The 26,888-nt window shown below is 39.6% G+C and overlaps 1 protein-coding gene across 3 annotated transcripts in view; it reads left to right on the top strand.

The window, feature by feature from the left end:
* Window positions 1-26,888, top strand: part of pard3ba (par-3 family cell polarity regulator beta a) — a 123,824-nt gene that overhangs the window by 21,039 nt on the left and 75,897 nt on the right. For 2 of the 3 annotated variants that reach the window (XM_053477470.1, XM_053477471.1), the window contains 5 exons: window positions 11,172-11,340; window positions 18,993-19,096; window positions 19,995-20,092; window positions 25,321-25,407; window positions 26,124-26,249. In XM_053477470.1, the coding sequence (XP_053333445.1) occupies window positions 11,172-11,340; window positions 18,993-19,096; window positions 19,995-20,092; window positions 25,321-25,407; window positions 26,124-26,249 (584 nt within the window). The remainder of the gene's footprint in view (window positions 1-11,171; window positions 11,341-18,992; window positions 19,097-19,994; window positions 20,093-25,320; window positions 25,408-26,123; window positions 26,250-26,888) is intronic. The other variant, XM_053477472.1, reaches the window with a different exon arrangement.

Genomic DNA, 26,888 nt, shown 5'->3' on the forward strand with positions numbered 1-26,888 from the left:
GCCTCACAAATCCTGGCCGTTTTCTTCACTTTCATGACAGATCTTTCCCGTTTTCTTCTCAGCTCTGAGCCGAAAGTGAAGAATTAGAGCAGGATTGTGTTGATGAGAGCACAGGGAGAGCACTGTTTACAATCTGATAATAAAATGGCTCGCTCCTATCGAGCGGCGGGATTACGATGCTATGAATCTGGCGGCAGTGTAGGGATTTTCTCGTTTACAGAATAAAACACTTCAGGTTTTAGAAAACCAGTCAATGGTGGGGTGGTGTGAAGGACCGAGGTTCACGTACATATTCTCAGCACGTCCTCAAGTTACTTCCTCTCTGCCTGTCAGTTTTTATTTCCTCATGGTTTTGTTTAATTATAGACAAGTTCTCAGTTATACATTAGACGGGTTCTAGCAGGTCTAAACACGGTCGTTCACGGTCACACTTCTGAGATCAAGTACAACTCACTGACACTGGAGACTCCTTCCATAAATGAATGTCTCCATTAAGATTATACTAGGATACCCCGATATGATCACGATACCTAAACTGCGATACTGCGATACGATTTGTATTGCGATTCTGTATCATAATTTTATACATGTTCAGATTTTATATTAATATATATTTTAAAAATATTTTGTTACAGTTCTAAACAAACTTAGCAAATAATTAGCTTCTCCTACACATGATGCTGTTCCTGCTAAAGTGCATAATTTAGAGCCATCTGTAGGATCATAGAGGACCCGCAACATTTCACCACCTCAAATTCAAACGTATATAAATTAAACAGAATAAAAAAATATATTTAAGGGTCATTGTGATGGTACATGAATTGCCAAACAAAAGAGCTGTGATACATCCCTGAATCGTTTCCCCCTGGCTTTAATATGCTTTTCATAGTTTAACAATAATTTGTTTATTTTAGTTTATTGTAGTATTTGTTTATGGCTAAGAGTCGTAGAATATGTGGAGTTTATGCTGCATAAATTCCTGTAGAAATCCTAAAGAACTTAAATAAAAGTCTAAGCATTTTGTTTATTCATAGAGCTGTGTAAATGAATCGATTATGCAGGTTTAAATGATGTTTAGATCGATGGGTCCGTTTCCGATTCAGAACCGATTTCATACTTTTCAAATTCCATTTGCAAACATAGAGACTTGCAAGACATAAAAAATTATAAATTCCTTAAAAATTCACCATAAATATACGAGCTGTCAGAGCAGTACTGCCACCTACTTGACTGGAGTGTGGAGCAGAGGATCAGCAGGAAGAAAACAGTCGCTTTGTACAACATTTACGCAAACAGCAATACGATCAAGTTCCACATACTTTCATTGTTTTTTTTTTTAGATACTTTTTCCTAAGTTTTACCTTTAAGACATACTGTATAGCCACTTGAAACAATTTAGACAATGAACTAAATTGAACTAAAAATCGCAAGGTCCAAAAGTCGAATCCAAGCGAATTAAGATTCTACCTTCGATTCACAGCTCTAATTATTTATATAAAATAAACCTAGTTTTTCTTTTTTCATGTTCTGTTTTTGTTGCTGTTTTTGGTACATTGTGTTTGTGAGCGTCGCTTTTTTGTAAAGCATCCTCAAACAACCTCTTCCACACACCTTGTGTCCTGGATATTTGTTCTTTTTTCCCCCTTTTTTTCTAAGTGACAAGTCTTGTACCTGGCGTCTCCGCTAAGCCAACGCCCGGAGAGGAGGTAACCGCGTCAATCACCGAGTAATAACTAATAAACACAATCAGCAAGCGTTCAGGCAGCACCTGGGTCCCCGCCATCTCCACCAATCACCAGTCAGCACCGCCGGCCTTATTGTTATCAAGGATTTCCACAGGCGGACGCAGTGCTAATTAATTATCCAAACGAACGGACCGGCTTCTTTGATTAGATGCTAATGAGGGAGAATGGCTCGCTCGGAAACAAACGACGGGCCGGAGCGGCAACGTCGCTCCTCATTTGCTTCGAGGACGTCTGGAGAAGCTCTAATGGATCGTAATGGCGTGTCTCTCGTGTTTCAGGAGGGCGTAATTACACATCATAACGCTAACTTCATGTTAATAATCTTCATCTCAGATTCATGGAGCTTTCCTGCCCGTCAGATGAGGGCAATTTGTCTGGAATAGCATGTGGGGCGGGAAGGCAGACAGGTGGGGGGAATTACCCAGACGTGAAGGCGAGCCGACGGATCGGGTGTGAAGCTGTAACCTGCGATAAAAGAACGACAGATTAAACAAAGCACAAGAAAAGACGGATGAATGATTGGAAAATAAATGTGAAGTGGTGGAGGTTATTATTATTATTATTATTATTATGCAGAGCTAATGGTGGTGAGAGAAAGAGAGGTAGAGGAAAAAAAGAGACTTAAACGAAGAAAGATGGACAGTGAGGACAGGCGCAAGAAAAGAGAGACCTGGAGAACCATAGAGAGGTAAATGGAGGAAAACAATGAGAGAGAGCATGGAGAAAATGAGTCAGATATGCAAAGAACAGAGGGAAGAGAGAGAGATGGAGAGAGACTGACAGGGACAGGGATACAGAGAGAGGGAGGGAGTGACAGACAAAAGGTGAGAATAGGAGAAGGAGAGAGAGAGAGTGAGAGAGAAAATGAGAGAAAGATGGAAAAAAAAACAGAACAAAAGAAAGATTAGAAGAAATGGTAAGACACATGGATGGAAAGAAAGAGAAAGTCTGTCCCTTTGTTTTGGGGTCTTTATGTTTCTGGTCAGGAGGAATGATGGAGTGATGAAGTGTGTTGTGTTCGATAACGTCCATTTGCTTTCTAAATAAATTAACAGGCTAGCTGTGTGTGTGTGTGTGTGTGTGTGTGTGTGTGTGTGTGTGTGTGTGAGAGAGAGAGAGAGAGAGGGGCTGCCAATCTCCATGGCAACGCCCCAGGATCCTGGACGTAATGAACACAACACATCTTTTCCACTCGCTCCCTCTCTCACACACTCGCGCTCTTCCTTTAGCTCTTAAACACACCTCCAGTCATTTTACCTCTCCAACCCTCGGCCTCTTCATCTCACTTTTTTTTTTTACTTTTACCCCTGCATCTACTCTGTTCTCCATTCATCACTCCATCATCAATCTTCATCCATCCATCCATCCATCCATCCATCCATCATTTATCTGCTTCTGGTACATTCTTCCAAAAACCCATACATACATTATTACATCATCGTTTCAGTTACCTGTCCATCAGTGTTTTGTCTTTCCATCCATCCATCCATCCATCCATCCATCCATCCATCCACCCACCAATGGTCCTGTTGTGTTTAGTTTGCTGCATCTATTCATTTTACATAGCGAACTAGGGTTATTTAATCACGTCTCCAATTATTTAGTGATCCATCCATAAATTTATTGTGAAGTGTATTAGTCCATCCATCCATCCATCCATCCATCCATCCATCCATCCATCCATTGATGTTTGTTTGGAAAGTCTGACTATTTTACTTTACACACTTGCACCATTTAATTAGATGTTTTATTTAAACATCCATAAAGCCCTCATCCATCCATCCATCCATCCATCTACCATCCATCCATCCAAGTCACCATAACCCCTCCTGCTTGGTATCACAACTATTCCCTGCATGAATCTATATTTTAATAAAGATTTGCACATCCATTGTTATTACCTCATTCATCCAAATTCACCAAGTCCTCTATTCATATATTCCTCCATCATCCATCCACAGACACATCCATCCATCCATCCATCCATCCATCATTCCATTCATTCCATTGTGGTTTAGTATAAACAACCAGTTCACCCATTTACGCAGTGCTCTGTCCATAGAGTTTGTCTTTTATCATAAAGTTCTGTCCATCCATTCACTCAAGTTTTATCCATCACTTGACATCATCGCTTCCAAAAAAATCTATTCATGCATCAGCCCATCTTGAAATTAATTTACCTGCCCTCGTCCTCCATTTCTACAGTATAATGATTTGTCCATCCATCTGTCCATCTGTCAATGTGTCCTAGTGCTGCACAAAATGGAAATCGCAGCGTGAATTTTTGCATTTATTTAATCCAAACGGCTGCAATTTATAAGAGGACATAAAGGTATAGGTCGGAATCTTTTTCAGTAATTTACGTTTTTTTTTTTTTTGTTTTAATAATTACCAAGTATTTTTTGTTTTAAATTAGTGTGTATATACATTTTGGCAGACGTCCGCTAATGTGGTGATCATTTGTCCAGTTATTTGCTAGAAAATAAGTACAAGTACTTTTCAATACAAAATGGTACATTTAATATTTAAATATTGTAGTCTTCCATTTATACCGTCATCAATCCCCCATCCGTCTATCCGTCCATCCATTATGCTCAGTTTGGTCTTTTGATCATGCATTATTTACTCCGTCCTCCATCTATTCTGCCTTTAAACATATTATTCCTCCCCATCCCCCTGTCTCTATAATGCTCTTTTTGCCAGCCCTCTTGTTTTTCCTTTATCTTTTTTTTTTTTTCCTCTCCATACCCGGAAGTGTGTAGTCTGGAATTAAGTACTCTAGAGGGATTTGGGTGCTAAAGTGGGGCACTAACGCCTCCTGATAATCATGTTGTTTATATGGGCAGTTCATACAGAGTTCCTGATTCACACTCTGTTTGTGTGTGTGTGTGTGGGTGTGTGTGCCTTTCTCTCTCTTTTTATAATCTCTATCATGAACTTTACGCTATCATTTTATAGATATACAGTACAACCCCAGGATACAGACAGCAGTACTGTTAGTGAGAGCTAGGTGGCGCCGTCTCTCTGACTCACTCTCGGATTTCTACAATGCTTAAAGAGAAAAGGGTTAAATTTGTGAAGGAGCTTTATGTTAGGATCCTCCTCGAGGCGTTGAGTTGATATGAAGAGTTTTTCATGAAGGAAAGAGGTGTGAAAAAGAGCGCCCCCCCACCTCCCCCTCTGTCTCTCTCTCTCTCTCTCTCTCTGTGTTTTGCTCTTGTATGCGATTTCCCTTTCGTTCTAATCCAAAAGTCAAAGGCTTGAAGGCATGTTCATTTCGAGCAGCGACTCAAAAAGAATCAAATCACGAGAAGCACAATCAAATTGATTTCAAAATAAAAACCTGCACACTTTCGACAAGACCCCGTCCTCCACACGTGTTTCTGAAACGTCTGTCATCTAACCCACCAATGGTTTTATTTTGGTATAAACATTTTTTTTTTGTATGTATGGTGTTCGGAGTGAATCCAAAGATTCAAACGGGTCATCTGAGTCATTCGAACAGCTCTGTCTGTTCCCCGAATGACCCTGCGAATAGTGCAGTCATTAAGTGATAAACATGCTCAGGCTGAATCAGGCTGAAGTGATAAACATTAATCAGGCTTAATTAGTTGAAGTTAATAAGGAGTAAGTCCACAAGGTCAGCCATTGTGTTTGCTAAACTTTGGTGTTGTGTTCTTAGGTTGTTGGAATTTAGTCGATAAATATTGGTTATAGGACACTGGCTGTATGGATGGATAGATTGATACATTAGTTGATGGGTGAATGGATGGATGGAGGGATGCATTGTTCACTGGGTGGATGGATACAATGGTGGGTGGAGAGGTGGTTGGATAGCTACAGTACATTGGTGGGTGGTTTTGTGGATGAATACATTACATTGGTGGGTAGGTGGATGAATGGATACATTGGTGGGTGGGAGGAAGGATGGATGAATACATTGGTGGGTGGATGGATAGATGGATGGATACATTGGTGGGAGGAAGGATGGATGGATGGATGGATGGATACATTGGTGGGTAGGTGGATGGATGGATACATTGGTGGGTGGGTGGGAGGATGAATGGATACATTGGTGGGAGAAAGGATGGATGGATTCATTGGTGGGTGGGAGGAAGGATGGATGGATACATTGGTGGGTGGGTGGGAGGATGAATAGATACATTGATGGGTGGGTGGGAGGATGAATAGATACATTGGTGGGTGGGTGGGAGGATGGATGGATGGATGGATGGATACATTGGTGGGTGGATGGATAGAAGCAGTGGATGGATGGATACGTGGGTAGGTGGATGGATGGATACTGTGGAAGGTAAATGGATGGATAGATAGATATGCTGGTGGGTGAATGGATAAATGGAAACTTTGCTGGGTTGATTGATAGATTGATACATTGGTGGATGGATAGATGAATGAATGGATGGATTAATTAAAGTTAATGAGAAGTAAGGAGCAAAGTTCTGCCATTTAGTTTGCTAAACTTTTGATTGTTGCACTTTGGGTGTTAGAAGTCAGTTACTGGCTTTCAGTTGTGATTTTGCTTGTTGTTGGTTGCTGTTGTTTTATGTTTGGATTTTGGACTTTTGCTATTTAATGCTGAACAATGGACTTGGGTTATTTTACAACCAACTCGCTAGCATAAGTTTAATGAGAGACACATGCTTCTTTAATGTTGATGACCATGTCCAGCTGTTTTGTTAGCTGAACTTTTGGTTGTTAAACTTTTAGCTGAACTTTTTTTTTATTTACTTAACTCTGGGTTGTAATTTAATTGTTGGACTTCAGTTGTTGTTGGTTTGTTGGACTTGGACTTAGTTTTGTGTTTTTGTGTTTTGTTTTTCTGACGTGCCGTGTCTTCCGAGTCTCCCAGGTTTCGATTTCATCTGACCTCAACATTTGTCTTTCGAGATGACCTCATTTGGGCTCTAAAGGCACAGCCGGAGAGCCAGGTACAGCAGTGCATATGTTAATCTCATTACTGTCCGAGGCCACATTACACCCAGGGGAGTTATAATAGCAGACACATCCCTCTCAAACCATGCTGCGTGCTATTTTGAGACCCTGGCAAGGGCCAAGTTCGAATGTTGCACTCACTCAATGTACACATATCTTATGACAGGCCTGTCTTCAAGCTATACTGGCACCACTAACGACACGTTCCACCAGGGGCAAGAATGGACCCTGCCGTCTTAGCTCTAATTTAGTTCGGTTTCTGTTTCATTTGTATAGCACTTCATGTCAGAAGGCAGCATTACATAAATCTGGATGTAGATTTAAAAGCCTAATGAGGAAGTCAGGAAGATCTCCCACACATGGCATGAGGAAGTTAGGGACTATAATAGAAAGGTGACTTTGGTCCCACACTTGTGTTTGAACTATGACTTTAAACCAGGGGAATTTAGATAAAACTGATGAAGGTCCAGTTTTATAAAAGTCTTTGGTCTGGATAACAAATGAACAGTTCATGGCATCTTGTAAAATTACAGCGAGATCACTCTTAATCTCTGTTTTGTTGTTTTTGCACAGATGGATTTGATGGGGATCTTTCATGTATTCGGTTCTCGATACTCTCCTGCGCTGTTTTTTTTTTTTTTTTTTGCGTGTCAACCTCCTGTGTGATGCACGACATAGCTGCAAGTCCTGAATGCGCAACAGAAAGTGGAGTTAGAATGAGGAATGATTAGCCTGTGATGAACACACACACACTCACACACACACACACACACACACACACACACACACACACACACAGACCCGGCCATGCTGATGAATGCCTCTCTAGAGGGCAGAAAAGTGTAGAGCGTGTCCACACTTACGACACTCTCGAGAGAAATCACAAGTTGATCTATAGCATGACGGACATGCCACTTCTCCTGAATAAAGCATGAGTGCTGGTGTAGTCGTCATAAAGTGGAAATGAGTGAGGGAGAGGATGGGTGATGACCTGCACAGTTACTTGTCTGGCAAATGAATCCTGTTTTTTTTTTATGGTTTACTTAGTGTGTATGAGTGGATGGGTGGGTAGATTGGTGTATGAGTAAGTGGATGGGTAGATTGGTGTATAGATGGATCAACAAGTGTTTGAATGGATGGATGGGTGAATGGTTGAATGGGTACATTGGTGTATGGGTGGGTAGATGTATTGCTGGATGAATGGATAAATTGGTGGTAAGATGGATGGATAGGTTGATTAGTTTATGAATGGATGGATGGGTACATGGGTAAATGAGTGGTGACACAGGTAGATTGAGGTATGAATGGATGCCTTGTTGCATGAATGAATGAATGGATGGATACATTGGTGTATAAATAGATTGGAGTATTAATAGATGTATGGATGGGTACGTGGGTGAATTAATTGAGACATGGGTAGATTGCTGTATGAATGCATACCTTTTATGAATAGATTGATGGATTCATGGGTGTATGAATGGAGGAATGGGTACATTGGTGTATTGATGGATGGGTGGATGGATGGATGGGTAGATTAAAGTATGAATGGATGGATGGATATATGTATGGATGGATACATTGGTGAATTAATTAAGACATGGATTGATTGCTGTATGAATGGATACCTTGTATGAATAGATGGACGGATACATGGGTATATGCATGGAGGGATGGGTACATTGGTGGATTATTGGATGGATGGATGGGTAAATTGGTATAAATGAAAATACATTGGTGTTTTGATGGATAGATGGGTAGATTGGTGTGTAAATGAATACACTACTGTACATTGGTCGATGGTTTAATGGATCTAGTGGTGGATAAATCCTTGAGGTTTGCTCCACCCACTTAAGGTAGCAAATTCCTTGACTTTTTCTCTACTCGCCTTAGCTTTAGGCTAAGCCCTAGAGCAGGGGTCATGGGTCATGGCCAACCACAAGGGGTGGAGTCAAACTGTTTCTCAAGAACCATAATTGCAATCAAGCCACAATTTGGTGTACTGATTTTATGCTAATTTCTCAGGATCTCTATGTGCGAATTTTGTTGCGCTGTTTCGTGCCAGTCTTTTTACATAGATTTCAAATGATGACAAGTTAAAAAAAAAAAAAAAAAAAAAACTTTAGCTGGTTGCCGATGGCTGATGGTGCTTGGACCCTGCAGATCGCTGCTTTATTATTATTTTATGAAGCTAATAGAAGAGCTCATCAGTGACAAAATAGTCAAATCAGACAGCTTTCTCTGTGTTGAATTTGCACATTTTTGGCATCGAATCCAGTGTGTGTGTGTTTTTCTTTTTTTTTTCCCCAAAAAGTGACAAACGAATGTAGCCTAATGAGCTTTAAACCCCCTTGTTAGATTGCTGCTGTGGAATCACAGCAGATGTGCATGGGATGCATGAAAGAAATCAGATTTGATTTCCTGTCCAAATAAAGCCTTGGAGAAACACAGAGCGACATCTATCCATCCGTCCATCCATTCGGCTCACTCTGATTGCTTCCTTCACTCCCATTTCACTCTCATTTCTCTCTCTCTCTCTCTCTCTCTCTCTCTCTCTCTCTCTCTCTGCATGGGCCTCATCCAATCCTGTTCAATTTCAGCTTGTTTTTCTTTTGCTGCAGGGGGGAAAAAAAGTGAACCGGAATCACTTGCGGAGAGCGGCGCAATCTTTCCAACATGATTGATGAGACATTCCTGTCTCGTGTCACTGCCTGTTGTTGTTTTTTTCTTGATGCAGATGATTTTTTATAGAGAACCAAAGCGTCCTCTTTTCTCTGTTTATATTGTTGTATTTTTTTTTTCTTCATTAAATAGCTTTCTTCTGAAGGCATTTTTAAGGTGATTAGAAGAGGGGAGAGCGGAAAGACAAATGACAGAGTGTGATAATTTATTAGTGAAGGTGGAATGAATTCATAAGACTGTGGACACACACACACACACACACGCACACACAGATAACCTGTCCATGTCGTCTTGACTCATAGAGACAAGCATAACATCATGTTTGACAGCTTCTGATTTCGTTGTCAGATTCAATTTATCCACTGAGGCTTAATGTTCTCACACACACACACACACACACCTACCTGTGTGCCCATTTGTGGTCTGTCGTTTGAGTATATAGAGTCAGACTTCAAATACTGCAGGGATATAGAATGGAGAGATAAAGATACATCTTTCTATCTATACACATTGTTAAAGAATGGCAACTCATTAGATGGATGGACAGATATATAAATGTATGATGGGAGGATATATATTAGAACAAGAGATAGATAGATGGTTACTGGGTATATAAAATAATTTGGATATGTTTAATGAATCTATGGGTGTTGGATGAATATCCATATATGGATGGATGAATAAATGGATGGAAGGATGCATTGATGTATGGATGAATCTAATATTGGATGAATGAATGAATGGATGGATGGATATTATGTAGATGGATTAATACATGGGTGGAAGAATGGATGGACGAATTGAACCCTTGATGGATGGATAAATGGATGATTGGATCGATCTGTTGATGGATTGCTGGATGGATGAATGAATAGATAGATGGAGGAATAGATTGGTGGCTGGATGAATAGATGGATGGATCAGTCTTTTGGTAGATGGATGGATCAGTCTTTTGGTAGATGGATGGATGAATGGATAATGTGGTGGAAGGATAGAGAGATGTTATGTATGGACGAATTGAACTGTTGGTGGATAGATGGATGGATGGATGAATACAGTGGTGGATGGATGGATGAATACTTTGTTGGATGGATGGGTGGATACTGTGGTGGATGGATGAATACTTTGTTGGATGGATGGATGGATGATTGAATCATTCTTTTGGTGGATGGATTAATGAATGGATAATGTGGTGGAAGGATAGAGAGATGTTATGTACAGTATGGACGAATTGAACTGTTGGTGGATGGATGGATGAATACAGTGGTGGATGGATGAATACTTTGTTGGATGGATGGATGGATGGATACTGTGGTTAATGGATGGATAAATACATCGGTGAAAGGATGGACAGATATTACAGAAGAACCAATGGATGGATACATTAGTGGATAGAAGAATAGTTGGATCTGTTGATGGATGGATGAGTGGATACTCTGGTTAATAGATGGATTGGTGGATGGATGGATGGACTGATGGATGGATGGTAGGAAATGTTGGTGAATTAATGGATAATGTGGTTAATGAATTGATGAATCGATTAATTGATGAAGACCAACAGTAACATGACCCATTGCGTTTGGAATGATGGCAGGAGAAGTCTGCCGTGTTTTCAATAATGATCTTGTTTTTATTGGTTTCTCTGCTGCGTGTGTGTGTGTGTGTACACAATAAAGCATTGCCGTATCTACACTGTGCCATCCTGTTTGATCTTCTTTTGGATTTGCACTGGATGATTTGTTTAGGATTTACCAATATTAAGGGAATGTGTGTGTGTGTGTTTTTCCCGCACAGCTGATAGCAGTGTATGAGGAGAAGGAGCTCCAGTCGAGGACATCGGTTAGCCCAGGCGGTAGTGTGGCGTCCGGATACTCCAGTCCCTACGCCTCAGAGCCTGAGCTGGGCGTCCTGCATCCCTCAGTGGGCACGGAGATCGAGGTCACTTCCAGGACCCTCAAGTCCAGTAGGTTTTATTCTCTACTGCACTTTGTGTGTTTGTTTACCCCAGAGAGGGGGGCACAGGTTACACCTGCCAGTCTGTGGGAATTGGCCTGTTTTAGTAGGGGGGTCTGAATTGGCACTCTGGGGGGCAGACTGGAGGGGTGAATTGGAGGGGAGTGGACAGGGTGGGGAAGACTGGGGAAGAGCACTGGGGTCACAAACCTGAGAGTTCGGCTGTGAGAGGGGGCAGGCTGGGGGTCAGATTGGAGAGGTGGGCTGCAAGTATGGACTGGATGGACGGACCAGAGAGGCAGACTGGGGTGTAGACTAGAAGTGCAGATTAGAGCGGGGTGGACTGGGTGATGAAGATTGGAGGGACATACTGGAGAGATGGACTGGGGGTCAGGTTGGAGAGGTGGTCTGCAAGTACAGCTTGGGGGTACGGACCAGAGAGGCAGACTGGAGGGGGTGGACCAGGGAGGCAGACTGGAGGGGGTGGACCAGAGAGGCAGACTGGAGGGGGTACGGACCAGAGAGGCAGACTGGAGGGGGTACGGACCAGAGAGGCAGACTGGAGGGGGTACGGACCAGAGAGGCAGACTGGAGGGGGTACGGACCAGAGAGGCAGACCGGAGGGGGTACGGACCAGAGAGGCAGACCGGAGGGGGTGGACCAGAGGGGCAGACTGGAGGGGGTACGGACCAGAGAGGCAGACCGGAGGGGGTGGACCAGAGATTGTGGACCAGAGGGGGTGGACAAGGGCAGATTAGAGAGATGGATGGGGGGGGATAAACAGAAAAGGTGGACTGGAAGGGCAGACTCTGGGGAGATGGGCTTCTTACTTTTTGTCTTTTTACTTTTCTTTCTATCTTTGGCTTACTTTTTCTTTGCTTTTGTTTGTTTTCTTCCCCTCCCCCCTCCTTAACACACCCATTTTGAAACACACTTCATACGTCCCGCTCTTTATGCAGTTATAGGTGTGTTTAGCGAGCGGCTTGCTAGCGTGACCCCTGAACAACCCCACTCTCAGTCTGAGGTAAAGCTGTGACCCGGGCACGTCTCTAACGCCAGACACCACCTGCCAGTCTTAGACTCCACCCCCTGCTGAGTAAAAAGGAGGAGGAGCCAACACACAGCCTTAACCACTTTACAGGCTGAATTAATGTCTAATATTTCTCAACAATATCACTTACACAAACACACACACACACACACACACACACACATTCAGTTTGGGGGCGATGCCTTCAAGGCCTTTCCTACCGTAGCGAGACTGATTTAATAATAATATTCTTTGTGTGATGTCCCTTTCATCTCAGCTGCTCATACACACACACACACACACACACACACACACACACACACACACACACACACAGCTGGCTTCTATTTGTAGGACGGTGAAGGGAGCTGGACACGCTTCTTTTATTTGTTCTTTCATTTAATTGAAAAATGATGGAAAGAGCGTGTGTGTGTGTGTGTGTGTGTGTGTGTAAGGGGGGTGGGTTTTGAAGAGGGGCAGATGATGGGGGGGGGTATTTATAATGTAATGACATCATCATGGTCAGAGGTGTGATCACACACACACAAACTTGCCAGCTACCCGCATGTTATTAAAGAGGTGACCGAGTTTTTAAAACTGAAGTTGTTTTGTAGCCGCTGTACGTTTTTAAACTCTTCCTTTTTACAACACATTCTTAAGTTGTTGTTGTTAGAAGCAAACAGTTTTATTGGTTGCTGGTTTTATTGTCCAAAAAAATTCGATGCCTGACTTAAAAAAGTTGTGCCTTTTAGGTAGTTTCTCACAATATTTTCCGTATCGATAAGCAATAATTATACAAAAGAAATTGTCAATACATTGCCAACAAACAGAATACAACAGAATAAACGTTTTCAGTAGTATACCTTACAAACAGTTCATCTGGCTGAACATAACTGCATTAAATAGCTTAAACACTTTTGGTAACAAAAACAAATTTTCCACAAATTTAACATAAAAAAATTACATTGTTTTGGTTTTGTAGCTTCCAAACGCTAGGAATACACTTGACCCCCCGCAAAGTTCACAAATTATGCCCTCTGATTTTTTTCTTAGACGTAATTAATAATTGTTCGCATAAACCAAAACAAAAATAAAAAACAAATATAAAACAAATATCCTTCACAATTTTTTTATGCCTTTTTTGTGGCAATTTATAATTTTTTATGCATTTTTATGCACGCTAAACTATTAAGAAGGATATAATTTTAATAATTTTGTATTGTAAATATTAACATAAATTATTAAATTTCTATGTATAATATAAAACTGTATATTTTTTTAGTACTGTAGCTAGAACAAAAAACAGTCGTAAAAAATGTGGAGGAAAATGTGATTGTGATGGTGAATTATTACCGTATTTATCCTGAAGAAAACACGCTTGCATGAGATACAGTACATATAGGGGTGAGATCAGTATTTTACATTCTAGAGCTGCGGGAGACACAGTGGTACAGTACTGTACACTATACGGCTTTCCCTTTACCTTTAAAGTATTAAACTGAGTTTGAAATGAAAGTGTTTTGGGAGCAGATTTAAGGGGTTTAACCTATAAAAACAGCCATTTTTATAGGCATTTGACCACATCAAAAATCTGTGTGTTTCCATTAACCAGAGTATTCCATTCCGTTTCAATTTGTGTGTGATCTAGAGAGATTTTAGGGCTTGACTGTAATGCATTTTGTAAGTTCTTTCTACCCGCTTTAAATAAATAAAATAAATCAGGACAGGGTGCTTACTTTTTCATGGCACTGTAAGTCAACAGCACTGTATCAGACAACTGATCTCATTAAGACGTTGTTCACCAATATTTGTACAGTATGTATATCAACTCAAAATAAGTAAACAAATTTTTAGCCTTTAATGAACTCTGCATACTGTATATTCCAGACTATATGTAATAACCTTTCCTTTAAAAAGTTTTAAAAGCCTTTTCCGATTAAATAATTGCACAGGATGTTGCAATATCGATCTTCTTTTATTAGATCATTTCTGCTGCACTACTAGAAGTTATACTATTTTATTGTGAAATCTTTGAACCTGTTTACATTTACATTTAAAACAGAAGTTTTTATTATTCATTTATTTGTTACTTTTATCAACCAATAATTGTGACATAACATTTGAACGCTTTTCCTTTATAGGAACTTTTTTGTTATAGTTTCTTAAAATCGCTATTTAAAAAAAATTGCCAGGTTAGCTAGAATTTTTTTTTTCCTAGCTAGAATTTTCCCTAGCTAGCATGTGTGTGTGTGTGTGTGTGTAATTGTGCGTTTAGTGCTTTTGTTGGTGTTTATCTGAAATACAGGAACAGTGCTTCTGATATTCCACCTCCGTTGGCATCTCGACAGAGTCTCTCAGTGGTACGATTAGAGCTGCATCGATCCTAGAGAGATACACACACACACACACACACACAGTCATTTCAAAGCTAGACGTCGAAACGGCTGGCTGGAGAACTTCTTCTAGTGAGTGATTGAGGTATCGATTAGCGATAAAGCAGAATTACAGGTTAGCAGATTCAGACACCTTTCAGCGTCTCAGCCTGTCTTTCTCTCTCTTTTTCATTCTCTTTCTTCAGTCTCTCAATCATTCAAATTACAGTTCCAGCATTGTGTTAGCACTGGCTAAAGGATTTAGTATTGAAATGCATTGGGCAAAGAGCCACGGCAGCATGGTGTAATATTGTCACACCTTAAATAATTCTGATTCGTTTTTATTTATTTTATTTCAGTAACGTTCGTTTTATAGTTGATGAAATTTAGCTCGATTTTAATCTTTCTTTGATTTGATTAAACAAAGCAAACTCAATGAAAATACTCTGGTCTTTTTGCAAGGTATTGTGTTTTTTTTTTTTTTTTTTTTTGGCAGCTGTACCTTTCAAAAACTTCAAAACAGCATTTAGGAAAGAGTTAGAAAGTGTGTGTGTAAAAATCTCCACCGTTTAGTAGCTTTTTGCGTCCAGTCTGATCCCCTTCTGAAAACTCCCTTCATAAATCATTCATTTAATAACTGGAACATAAACATCAATAGTTACACATTTTCGTGGGTAAATCACAGAATTTAGACATGACGGTGGTGTTTGATCAACCTTATTTTGGTTTATTTCATGAGTGGTTAAAATATAATGACTGTGATTTTATAATAATTGTAAAACTATTATTACATTATTATTCATTACACATCATTCTTATATTTAATTATAGTTGTTTATTCAATCAGTTAAAATTCATATTTATAAAATACTACAACAGCTGCCTATTTTAATTACAAATTGATAAAATATTGTTTATTTCCAATTTAATCTTTAGGTGTTACAAAAACACCAAAAAATACTTTAAAGCCATAAGTTGTTAAACAACATTAAAAATACTCTGTAGCGTAACACGGTTAAAACAAACAAATACCCCCCTCTCCCCCAAAAAAAAAACAAAAAAACAAAAACAAAAAAACTGTAGTCTCAAATTGTAAAAAAAAAAAAAAAAACTTTCTCAATTTTTTTTTTTTTTTTTAAATAAATAATATGTAACCTTAAACTGTTAAAAACATTATACACACACATATATGGGTGTATATATATAATACTGTATATATAAATATAAATATATATATATATATATTTATATTTATATATACAGTATATATATATATATATATTATAAAAACAGTTTGAGCGTACATAGAATATTTAATTTATTTTGTAGCCTTAAACTTTTACAAAATAAATTAAATATTCTATGTACGCTCAAACTGTTTTTAAAAACAAAAAACTGCTCTTAAAATTACATGAGATGAAATAATACTATGTAGTCTAAAAAAGTCTAAAGAAATTGAAAATCCTAATATACTGTGTAGTCTCACTGTAAATAAAAATGCTATCGTCTCAATCTGTTAAAAATAAAAATACAACAAAAAAGTTTTGTTAGTCTGAAATTCTTAAAAAAAGAGAAAAAACCCCTAAAAGCTTTAGCTTGTGGCCCTGGTAGGACTTTTATTATTCTGTTGTTTCTAATAATAGTTTTATTTTGAAATTGGCCCACAGCGCGTGTTTAGTAAGTTTTTACTCCCTTCACTTTCTCTCCTGCACGACACAGCTCGGTTTGTTCCTCCTGAGGGTCGGTGGAGAAGTTGATTACAGGCTGCTGATGGCGTTGATTATAGCTCTGAAGTCGAGTCGCTCTGAGGATCACATGATTACGGGCTGCCGCCGCGGTTTCCCGGGTTCCCTCTGCGCTCTGCTAGGGTGGGCTGAAATGACAAACTGTACCAGCTCTACAGGTCACGGGGTGAATCTGAGTTCAGAACTATTCCATCCTTTTTTTAACGATCGTTACTCGATGTACAAGAGCAGAAGAAAACATCGTCTGAGTTCTGTGTGATAACGTCACGTGTTTTTCTCAGTGCCGGTTTATACCTGGAAGATCCGGTTATAATAGACCTGCGTTTAAACACGTGCTGCATCATCAACCGACACTTGGAGAGAAAACAGGCTCGTGGACATAAATGTCCCAACGGCGTAGTGAGGACCTGATTTCTCTCTCCAGAAGAATGCTTTGTAACGGTTGAACATTGCTGCTAGCGAGTGTGTAGCTGTGCAGTGGGTTTGCCGCGCTCCAATTGGTGGATTTTAGGTAAATTGTGCCAAACGTTTGACATCATCAAGAGCACGATGTTACGAGTTCCACCGATCTCCGTAGCAGACGAGCGTTTAAATAAACGATGATATGAGAGAAAAGATAAAGAGAAATAAAACTAAGGAGGGTGAAAAGAAAATATGTGAAAATAAACAATAACCAAAAACACGAAGAGAAAAAACTAAATATGAGAAAAAAAATTAAGATTAAAAAAAGGAAAGCAGAAGGACAACAAAAACAACAACAACATAGCCAAGATAGATGATGATAAAAAGTAAAGAAGAAGAAAAAAAGGATAAAAAATATGAAGGGACTAAATGCTACAAAAAGGAGAAGAGGCACAAAAACGAACAAAAATAATGGAAAAACAATAGTACAAACAAAAAGGAAAAAAGAAACGATTAAAAGAGAAATACATGAAACTTCGGTCCACAAACGATCCCAAGGATGAACAAATCAGTTCACGGCCAAAAAATTCACAACATAACACAGAAATAACAAAAAAAGTAAAAAAAAATTAAATAAGAGGAGAAATAACATGAACAAAAAGTAAAACAATAGACAAAACAATTAGAAGGAGACTAAAAAAGGAAATAATAAGTAGACATTAAAAACAATAATTGACTTTATTATTATTTTGTATTTTTATTAATGTTCAAGTCCTAGGTTTGGCGTCCTTGTCGTGTTTTTGCACAATGCATGTTGGGTTTTGTGGTGGATTTAAAAAAAAAAAAAAAAAAAGGCAGTGATTGCAGTTTTATGCTGAATAAGTTTAAAACCTCTCTCCTGAGGACATGGTTGTGCGCTCCGAGCCCGGCGATACGAACAGATGCTCCTCAGAGATAAGAGTTCTGCGCGGTCAGCAGCGACACGGCGAGTCCTGCACTTTAGTTTCTCCTCGAACTCCGTAAAGGTCACGATCACCTGTGGAAACGTGGCTGACGCAGCAGAAACGTGGACACGACGCTGATCTAACGCCATCACGCTGCGTCTTCTACTGCCAGGTTCTCCTGGAGACCAGCGGCTGATTAATGGCTCTCTGTCCTCTCCGTCCTCGCCGTCCTCACGCCACTTCCTGTTCCTTCACACTTTACACAATCAGCCCATAAAATGAAAGAAATAAATTTATGTAATTGCGAATGTCATAAATTGTCACTTGATGTCACGATATCATTTTTCATCATTTTTTCGCATCTGCTTTTAAAAAGATGATTATTTTTATTAAAATCTTTCTTTAAAGATTAAACAATTTGATTTAAATCCTTAATATCATAAAATAACATTTATTACATTCTTGTATTATATAGATTTTTTTCATGTTATATACGATTTATTTAAATGTTTTTGCTATATTTAAATTAATGCAGATTAAATTAATGCAGATGATTTTATGTTAAAATTATCTGTATATTTAAAAATTTACTTATTTTATTTTTTATTGCTGTTAATTTTTTTTTACTTTTATGTTTTTACTACAAACTTTTTGCAATTAGGATAGGAAAGCTATAATTTATAAATTTTGATTATAAGTTAATTTATTTATTATTTATTATTTATTTTAATGTATTATTTTGTTCTTTACAAAAAATACAATATACAATAATATTTAATTCATTTAAATTAATTCTTTTTAAAATAAAAAATGTAATAAAATTTTTTAAGTTAATAGTTTTAAGTTTTTTTATAATATTTTAGATATATTTCTCATATATATATATATATGTTTATATTAATAATTGTTTCCTGCAGTATTTACAATATCGAACATTTTAAAATCTATAGTTGTGACGAATCCAAGTGAAGTCTGTAGAAATCTACATTAAAGTGAGTCACTGAATCGAATCTAATGCACCTATAGGACGTCTGACTCTATCGAACCCGAGTTACAGGTTTTGTTGTTGAAGAGCTCGAGTGAGTGAGTTAAGACCTAATGAACCTGTGTGAGGTGCTTTGATGACTGTGTGTTTCGAGCGGTTCAGCTGATGTGTGTTTCTCCGACAGACACGCCGCTGCTGGTCAGGTGCAGCAGTGACCTGATGCTGTCGCGACCGATGGACTACGGGAGTCGAGACACCGAAAACAACAACAACCGACCAACACCAACGGTCAGTGATTCACAACTCCACTCTTACATTGTAACTAACACCTGAAACAAATTGCTCAGCAGTAACCTGGCTTCCTCACTTCTTCCTGTTGTTGATTAGTTTCTCTGAACAGCACGACACACACACTGTGATGAGATCTTTGAGTTTTTTTTTTATTATTTATTTTATACAGTTGTGTACACATCTGTTCCGGTGTAGGAAATCCATTTCATTTTTCATTCTCTCGCTATGAACCTTGTGTTTCTTTCACGTCTCATATAAGTATTAGAATTTCTTTTGTCATAGGTTGTCTATTTCTGTGTGTGTGTGTGTGTGTGTGTGTGTGTGTGTGTGGTCAGGAGATTGTATTTGTTGTTTCGTTTGAGCTTTTATATTGTATTTTGCCTCTAACACCTGAGGCCCCTCTCTCTCTCTCTCAAAAAAACACACACACTCACACACACACATTTCTCTGAGTTTAATTCATTTCTTTTCTTCTGTTTTATTTGTCCAGGGTACACGCTTGCCTCCTCATTTACAATAAAAAGTTTTTTTTTTTTTTGTATTTTACAGTTAAACATCTGCATACAGCTGTTTAGTTAACTCTTGTGTGTGTTTTTTTTTTTTGTCCTTGCTTTTAAATCACAGCATTCGTTGTTGTAATTTTGTCCCATATGGCACATCTGAGTTTTTATTTGTTTAGAGTTACGCAGTGTTTCAGCTCGCACTCTCGTCCTGTTTCTATACGAGCCGAGTGCGCGGGAGTAATAAAGAGTGTACGGATACACAATAACAATAAGAGGGCAGAAGCATGTGGCCTAGCGGGGGATAATCGCATAACCATCTCTAATCTGGGTCACTGTGTGTGTGTGTGTGTGTGTGTGTGTGTGTGTGTGTGTGTGTGTGTGTGTGTTAACAGGGAGCTGGCCATGTGCTTACAGTGAAGAGTGTAAACATGGATACGCCAAAAGATGACATGATGACCAACAGGAGGACCAACAACAACAACAGCAGCAGGTACTATTATTATTATTATTATTATTATTAATAGTTCTTTTTTTAATACCAAGCTGAAGGTCTGCTGTGTTTCCTGTATCGCTGTTGATGAACAACTCGATAGACGTCGCGTTAAATTAAAGTGAGCTTTAGTTCAAACCTGAGACCCCAGGGTGCGGTTCTGAGGCAGTGATGATTCTAATCATTATTTTCCAGAAAATAAAACCAATGTTAAAGTGCCAAAACCTGCAGTTCCTCAAACGACCACTAGGCAAGACCACCGAAAGCTAGTCATTCCCCGTAGAATCCCATGCTAAGATGTTGAAAGCGTTACCTGTTTGCTATGCAATACTTTAGCTAACCCGCTAACTGGAAATGTACTGTAAGAAATGTAGGAGCTGACAGCGATATGGAGTTCAAGCAAATGCAAAGTAGCGTTAGCTTATAAATTAACATTAGCCACCTTAGTATTTTACCCAAGTTAAAGCTAAGCTAGCTAGAGTGTGGTAACTGGGGTAAGTAGGCAAGGTCAAACCAACAGCCTGGCTCTTTTTGCTCCGCCCATTTGCCCATTTATTGATTAACCGGATTTTAGGAGGAGTTAGCTCCTCCCACATTTGTGCTCGTCAGAAAACCTATGGCAGGTTTGTCTGGTTTATTTTATACGGTAGGTGGTCATCTGTTGTTGTGTGTAATTTGTACTCTTTACTGTAGTCTTTAAGGCATTAAATCAAGAGAAAAATTACAACAGAGTTAATAACTGACTTCGGCTGCGTTCAGTATAACGGCGACTGTTTTTCACTTTTACTTTCTCAATTAATTAACAGTTAAAAAAAAAGTTTTAAACACTGTACAGTAGTAGAGTAGATTTATATCTGGTGAAGGCGATATGTAAAAAATATATAACAACAAAAAAAAAAACACCACCTAAAAGTAAATAAGTCCATGCTGCAATCAGGGTGTATGTCAGACTCTGAGGCTGTTGCCATGGTTACAGGACATGTGGCAGTTCTTATCGCAGGTCATGTGACCCTCCTTTTCTCCATAAGAGTTATCTCTTTTGCTACTCTTCACTGGCTGTGTCAATCAGTATTCCACACACACACACACACACACACACACACACACACACACACACACACACACAAACACACACACACACATGCCCACCTCATTTACCGGCTGAACTGGCACCAACTCATCCTTCTACATCACCTTGTCCTGTGGTAAAGGAGGAGGTCTGAACGGTCGGGAAGCATCACGGCTTCAAAAGCATGACGTCTGATTAGTGTCTCCGCAGGACTTGTGTGTCCGCCGTGGTGTGTTTGTGTATCTGTGAGTAATAATGCTTCAAAAAAGGATAACTGTGACCCGCCAAGCTGAAACGAGCTCAGTACCATTTGTGGTTTTGTTTGTAGTCGTCTTTTTTTTATTTCTGGATTTAAAAAAAACTTGACAAATGTGTTATGGTTACTGTAGCTCCATCACAGGGGTTAAACCGACAAACAGTCCCTGTAAACATAGTAACGATAAATTAAGGTTTAGAGTTGAGGGTGGGGGGGGGGATCGGGTTTAGTGTTAGGGTTTAGAGCTAGGATTTAATTAGACATTAGGGTTGATTTAATTAGACATTAGGGTTGGGTCTTGGGATTGGTGTAGGGTTTACATTTAGGCTTAGAGTTTGCGGTTAGGGTTTAAGGTTTGGGTAGGGTAAGAATAAAGGGTTAGGGTTTAGGACAAATGATTACAGTTCAATTCAATAAAAGTTTCTTTGTATAGCGCTTTTAACAATTGTCATTATCGCAAAGCAGCTTTACACAATCAAAATTTCGGAAGTTATTATAAAATGTAAATGTGCACAAAGTAAAATGAGATTTGGGAAACAGTAAGGTTAGGTTTAGGGTTAAAGTTTAAAGGGCAGGTTTTGAGCCAGACATGAAGCTGTTACAGTGGTGGAGGTAAGGCTGTTTGTAGCAAAATCTAAAGTAAATTAGCATGTGTGCTAATCCAAAAGCTGCAATTCTTATCCACTTAAATACAATTTGTTTCAGCCCTCTAACTTAGCCTCTAACCGAAACCTAGTTTTTAAACCTGGATGAACTCAACTAGCGTCCGAGTTAAATCACAGAGCAAGCACGTAGACGTGATGTTTTAATCAAGAAATAAATGATACTTTAATACTTAATGTTACCGAAGAAACAACTGTAAAGCAGACTGATGTCTCAAGAGGATAGAGTAGACTTTAAAAAGCTAAGCCAGCGAGATTCCGATAGCTGCTAGTAATTGACAGGAACGCTAACTGCTAAATGTTTAGCTCTTTAAACTGTAAGTCTTTTACTTCTTGATGCATTTGTTCCACTAAGAAATGGTTTCTGTAACAACGTTGGGATCATTTGGCTCACGAATACACACAACCTGTTATAGCGTCCTTGCTAACACCGCGAGGATGTTAAGGTTGATTACTGGTTCCTGAATACTGTGTAAACTTTAACACATTCCTGTGGAACGTCGTGGAGGGAACTTCACCTGGGATTTACTCTGATTTACCCTGTGCGGGACACCAGAATTCCTCACAGCCTCCAGAAAACAGAAGAGTCAGCCGAGACTCGTGTCTAACAAGGGCCGGCGTTTCCGATGTGTTATCGTGCTGCTTGTTTGAGAAATCCCCACTGGCATTTTTTTTTTCCTTTTTTGACACAGATGGACTGTTTCACATACCCCCATAATCCCCACCCCCCATACCCCCCACCTCCCACCACCACCACCACCTCTAGCTGCATCTGACTTCTCTCTTTTTTTTCCCCTCCTAGTTCATGTTGGTATTGAAGTAAGAGATGCAGGTAGGCACCTGTGCCTCTGGCGCTGTGTGTAAAACACTCACACACATACACACACACAGACACAAACACACACACACATGCACAACAACAACAAGAGTTGTTGCAGTACCTCTCAGATTATTTGTTTGGCCATTAATGCTAACCCCGAGGACACGAGCGCAAAATGGATTTGAAGTCTGCGTGGACAGGCGTACAAGGTCCAATAGGAGTGTGTGTATGTACTGTATGTGTATATATGTGTGTGTGTGTTTGTGTTAGAGCATGACTGCGAGGCTGTATTTTTTTTTTTTTTTTGCCTTATAACTTTCTTTGATATTCTCTCTAACTGGGTAAAAGTGTTTCTAGAGTTCTTTACAACCCAGAGTAATGATTTATTATTATTATTATTATTATTATTATTATTAATTTATTTTTATTCACTTTTATCATTTATCAGGTTTTTTTTTTTAAAAAATGCAACAAATCCAAAAAAAAAGCTTCTTATAGAAACTTGTACACTGTACACTAGCCTCAAGACCGTAATCCTTTCTGGTCTCACCTTAAACAAAAACTGTCTCTGTCAATCAATAAGATATGGGCGGGGTCTCTTTTAACATGACCCCACCCCCTCCCGCTCACCACCAAGCTGTGAGGACTCGGCGGCATATAAAGTGACATTTTAGATGTCACTCTCTTTGAAAGAAAAAAAATAAAGTTCTGTTGAATCAGCGAAGACATTCTAGCTCTGGGACGCATTTATTTTTTATCTTTTACTTTTTATTTTGTTTAAATCTTTCTGAACATCCTAAACATGTGGATGTGTTGGTGCTCAGCTGTATGTTGAGACACAGGACCACTACAGTAATGTATATGATCCAGTCACTGGGTATGAATGTGTGTGTGTGTATCAGTGTGTGTGTGTGTGTGTGTGTTGTGCAGTTCTCGGCTGGGAGCGCAGCAGGAAAGCAGGAGGTCAGTGAGGCAGATCAGTTCTGTTAAATGATCCAAGAAGGAGCTAATGGAGCACAGTGATAGCTACTTGCCCTCTGGGTGTGCGTCCATGTTTGTGTGTGTGTGTGTGTGTGTGTGAGTGATTGATACTGATAGAAAATTACTACACTCCTCAGATCTCATTTCACTTCTGACTGAGACTCTGACTGAAGCCCAGAGTGTGTGTGTAGCGCTTCATCGGGAACGCCGCGCAAATCTTAAGCAGTTGTGGTCCTGTTTGGACGGTCCTGGAATTCCGAACACGTCATCCCGTGCATCCGTGTTAATTTCGAGAGTCTGTAGGAGAACTTTGAGCATGTTGTAGTCTTGTGGTGACGTTTGGCTCAGTGATAGGGTCTCAAACGTCAAAACCGCGAGTGTGTTTGATAGTTTGATAGAGTCTCAGCTACCGACTCTGCAATTCTGTCGTCCATACGCAATAATACAAACAACCTCAATTGATAACCCGACACTACGTTATTCTAATCAGGTCCAGTATTTAGCCAGTGTGTGGGGACATGTGAGTTTGTCCCAGGGAGCCCAGGCCATGAGGCAGAGGGCGGATGCCTTAGATAAGGTCTCAACCTACAGTATGGCACACACACACACACACACACACCTGATTATACACTATGGGGACTTTGGGAACACCAATGGGCTGTTTGATGATCAAAGGTCCACCAAGCAGTGTTGTCGGTGTTGTGGTCTTGAGCAAAGTCCTCAATACTTCAACTGCTCAGATGTACGAAATGGCGTGAGTGTAATAAGCATGAAAATTGGAAATGGACTGTAGGTAAAGAGAACTTAGAGAGGAAAAACTTACCGGAGAAAACTCAGACCAAAGGCGAGATTCTACTTTAAAGGTGGAGGTTCGCGGCGACAGCGCTAAATGCTAAGACGTAAACAAATCAAAGCTGTTTCTCAGCAGAGCCTTACAGACTTTTTTTGTTTTAGTTCTGTCTACGTTTCACCACTAGGGGGTGCTCTGAATCACATTTCACTAAACCCGCTTTGAACGTTCGATGCTTCGTCGTCATTCCAAACACGAAGTAGGCCATTTTTGCCATCTCAGACTTCAAACTCTTTCTGTTTTCTCTTGTGTTTCCTAATAAGTTTGGACTTCAGGATCAGCGTCTCCAGGATGGAGATTAATTCCCGCTTTGTCCTCATAAGCTCATCGTACAAGAATTTACACACACACTGTATTGTAAAAGTAGTTGAAGGAAAATGTCAAAGACAGTCGGGCCTTTTTGTCCTGTCCTGGGTGTCTCTTCAGAAACAGGAAGTGACTTCATTAATTCAATGACATGTCGCCTAGGGAACGAGTGCCAATGAGAAAAAACAAAGTGCTCCATAATCGCTTCGGGGTGTCCAAACTTTCGCCTTATTCACTGTGCATTGAGGATAATCAAAGGAGTGTTTCTGGTTTTGTTTCCGCAGCAGACTCACCAGGACGGTGGACATTTCCGGGAATACGGGACCTCTAGGAATTAAAGTCGTACCTTATCTTTCATCACTGAGTGGACGGTATGTATACACACACGTGTGCACACACACACACACACACACACACACACACACACACACTGTCGAGAGGGAAACGTCGGATGTGAAACAAAGAGATGCAAAAGGTCAAAACCGTGAGTGTGTTTGTGTGTGTTAGACAAATAATACACGCGCCAGACGCGACAGGAAGTGACCCTCGCAGTAGAAGGTGTCTCACGTCCTGTTGTGGCTAGTGTGTGTGTGTGTGTTTTCCCTCATGGCTTGTTTAAGGAATACTTCTGTTCTTATCTCGACATCATTCATCTTCATTCTTTCGTTTTTTTTTTAAACACTCGTTTTTCTCTCTTCGGGGAGAAAATGTGTTGCGTGACCTTTTTTGATCTCTTGTAAAAGTTGGACACATGCACACACGCACGTGTGCGCAGAAATATTGGCACCCTCAGTAGAAATAAGGCGATATGATTAAAAAAAATATATATATATATATATATATAGAGGACCAAAATAGATTGTTATTGATAAATAAATAAATAAATAAATAACTTTTTTTGCAGAAATATATGTGCTAAAATTTATGACCCGTAAATAAAAAAAAGTTTTGATCCCTAACTTGCTAAGGGTGCCAATACTTTTGACACCAAAAACCCAAAGCAGAGTTACAACCCAAATGTATTCCTCTTGTGATGTTCTGTGGGACGATCTGTGTGACGATGTGTGTGTGTGTGTGTGTGTTGTAGTTCACTGGGCCTCCATGTAAAAGGCATCGAGGAGAACAGTCGCACCAACAGAGAGAGACTGTTCGAGGAGGACGAGTGCATCGTGAAGATCAACGACGCCGAGCTCATAGACAACTCCTTCGCTCAGTACGAACCTTCACCTTCCTCATCATCGCTCCATCATCGCTCTGTCGCTCTTTCCAGCGAGTTCTCGCTCCTCCTGTCGTTCGCGGCTCGTCTCGCGGAGCGTCGGGTTCTCGCCCCGCGTCTCGCTCTACACCGTCTCGTCATTTAACACCGTTAACTTTCACAACTAGGTTCCTGAGTGACTGTAAAGAGAGAGAATTATATATTTGTAATATCACTTCATTAAGTCAAACTGTTGCTCCTTATATCATAACATTAACAAAGAGAAAAAGAAAGAAAGGGATGAAATTTGTGTTATTTTGTCGTCTCTGATCTGCTTCTGTTTTTTTTCTTCTTCTTCCTTTTTCTTCTTGTTCCAACTCGTCATCTCCTCCTGTTACTACTTCTCTCATCTTATTTTTCTCCTCACCTTCTTTCTCTTCTCGTCCTGACATCCTCTCCTCTTGTCTCACTTCTTCTCTCCTTCCACCTTTTTTTCCCCTTGTCCTCCCCTCTCCTTGTAATTATCTCTCTAAATTTCTTCTTAACCTTCTTTCTCTCCTTCTCTCCTTCTCTCGTAGTATAGATAAGCAGAAAAAATAATCCGGCACAAGGTACAGACTGCGATCCCCAAAAGATTTTTTCCAGTGTTATTAAATT

This window comes from Clarias gariepinus, chromosome 18 (assembly GCF_024256425.1).
Source record: "Clarias gariepinus isolate MV-2021 ecotype Netherlands chromosome 18, CGAR_prim_01v2, whole genome shotgun sequence".
NCBI classification, from domain to species: Eukaryota; Metazoa; Chordata; class Actinopteri; order Siluriformes; family Clariidae; genus Clarias; species Clarias gariepinus.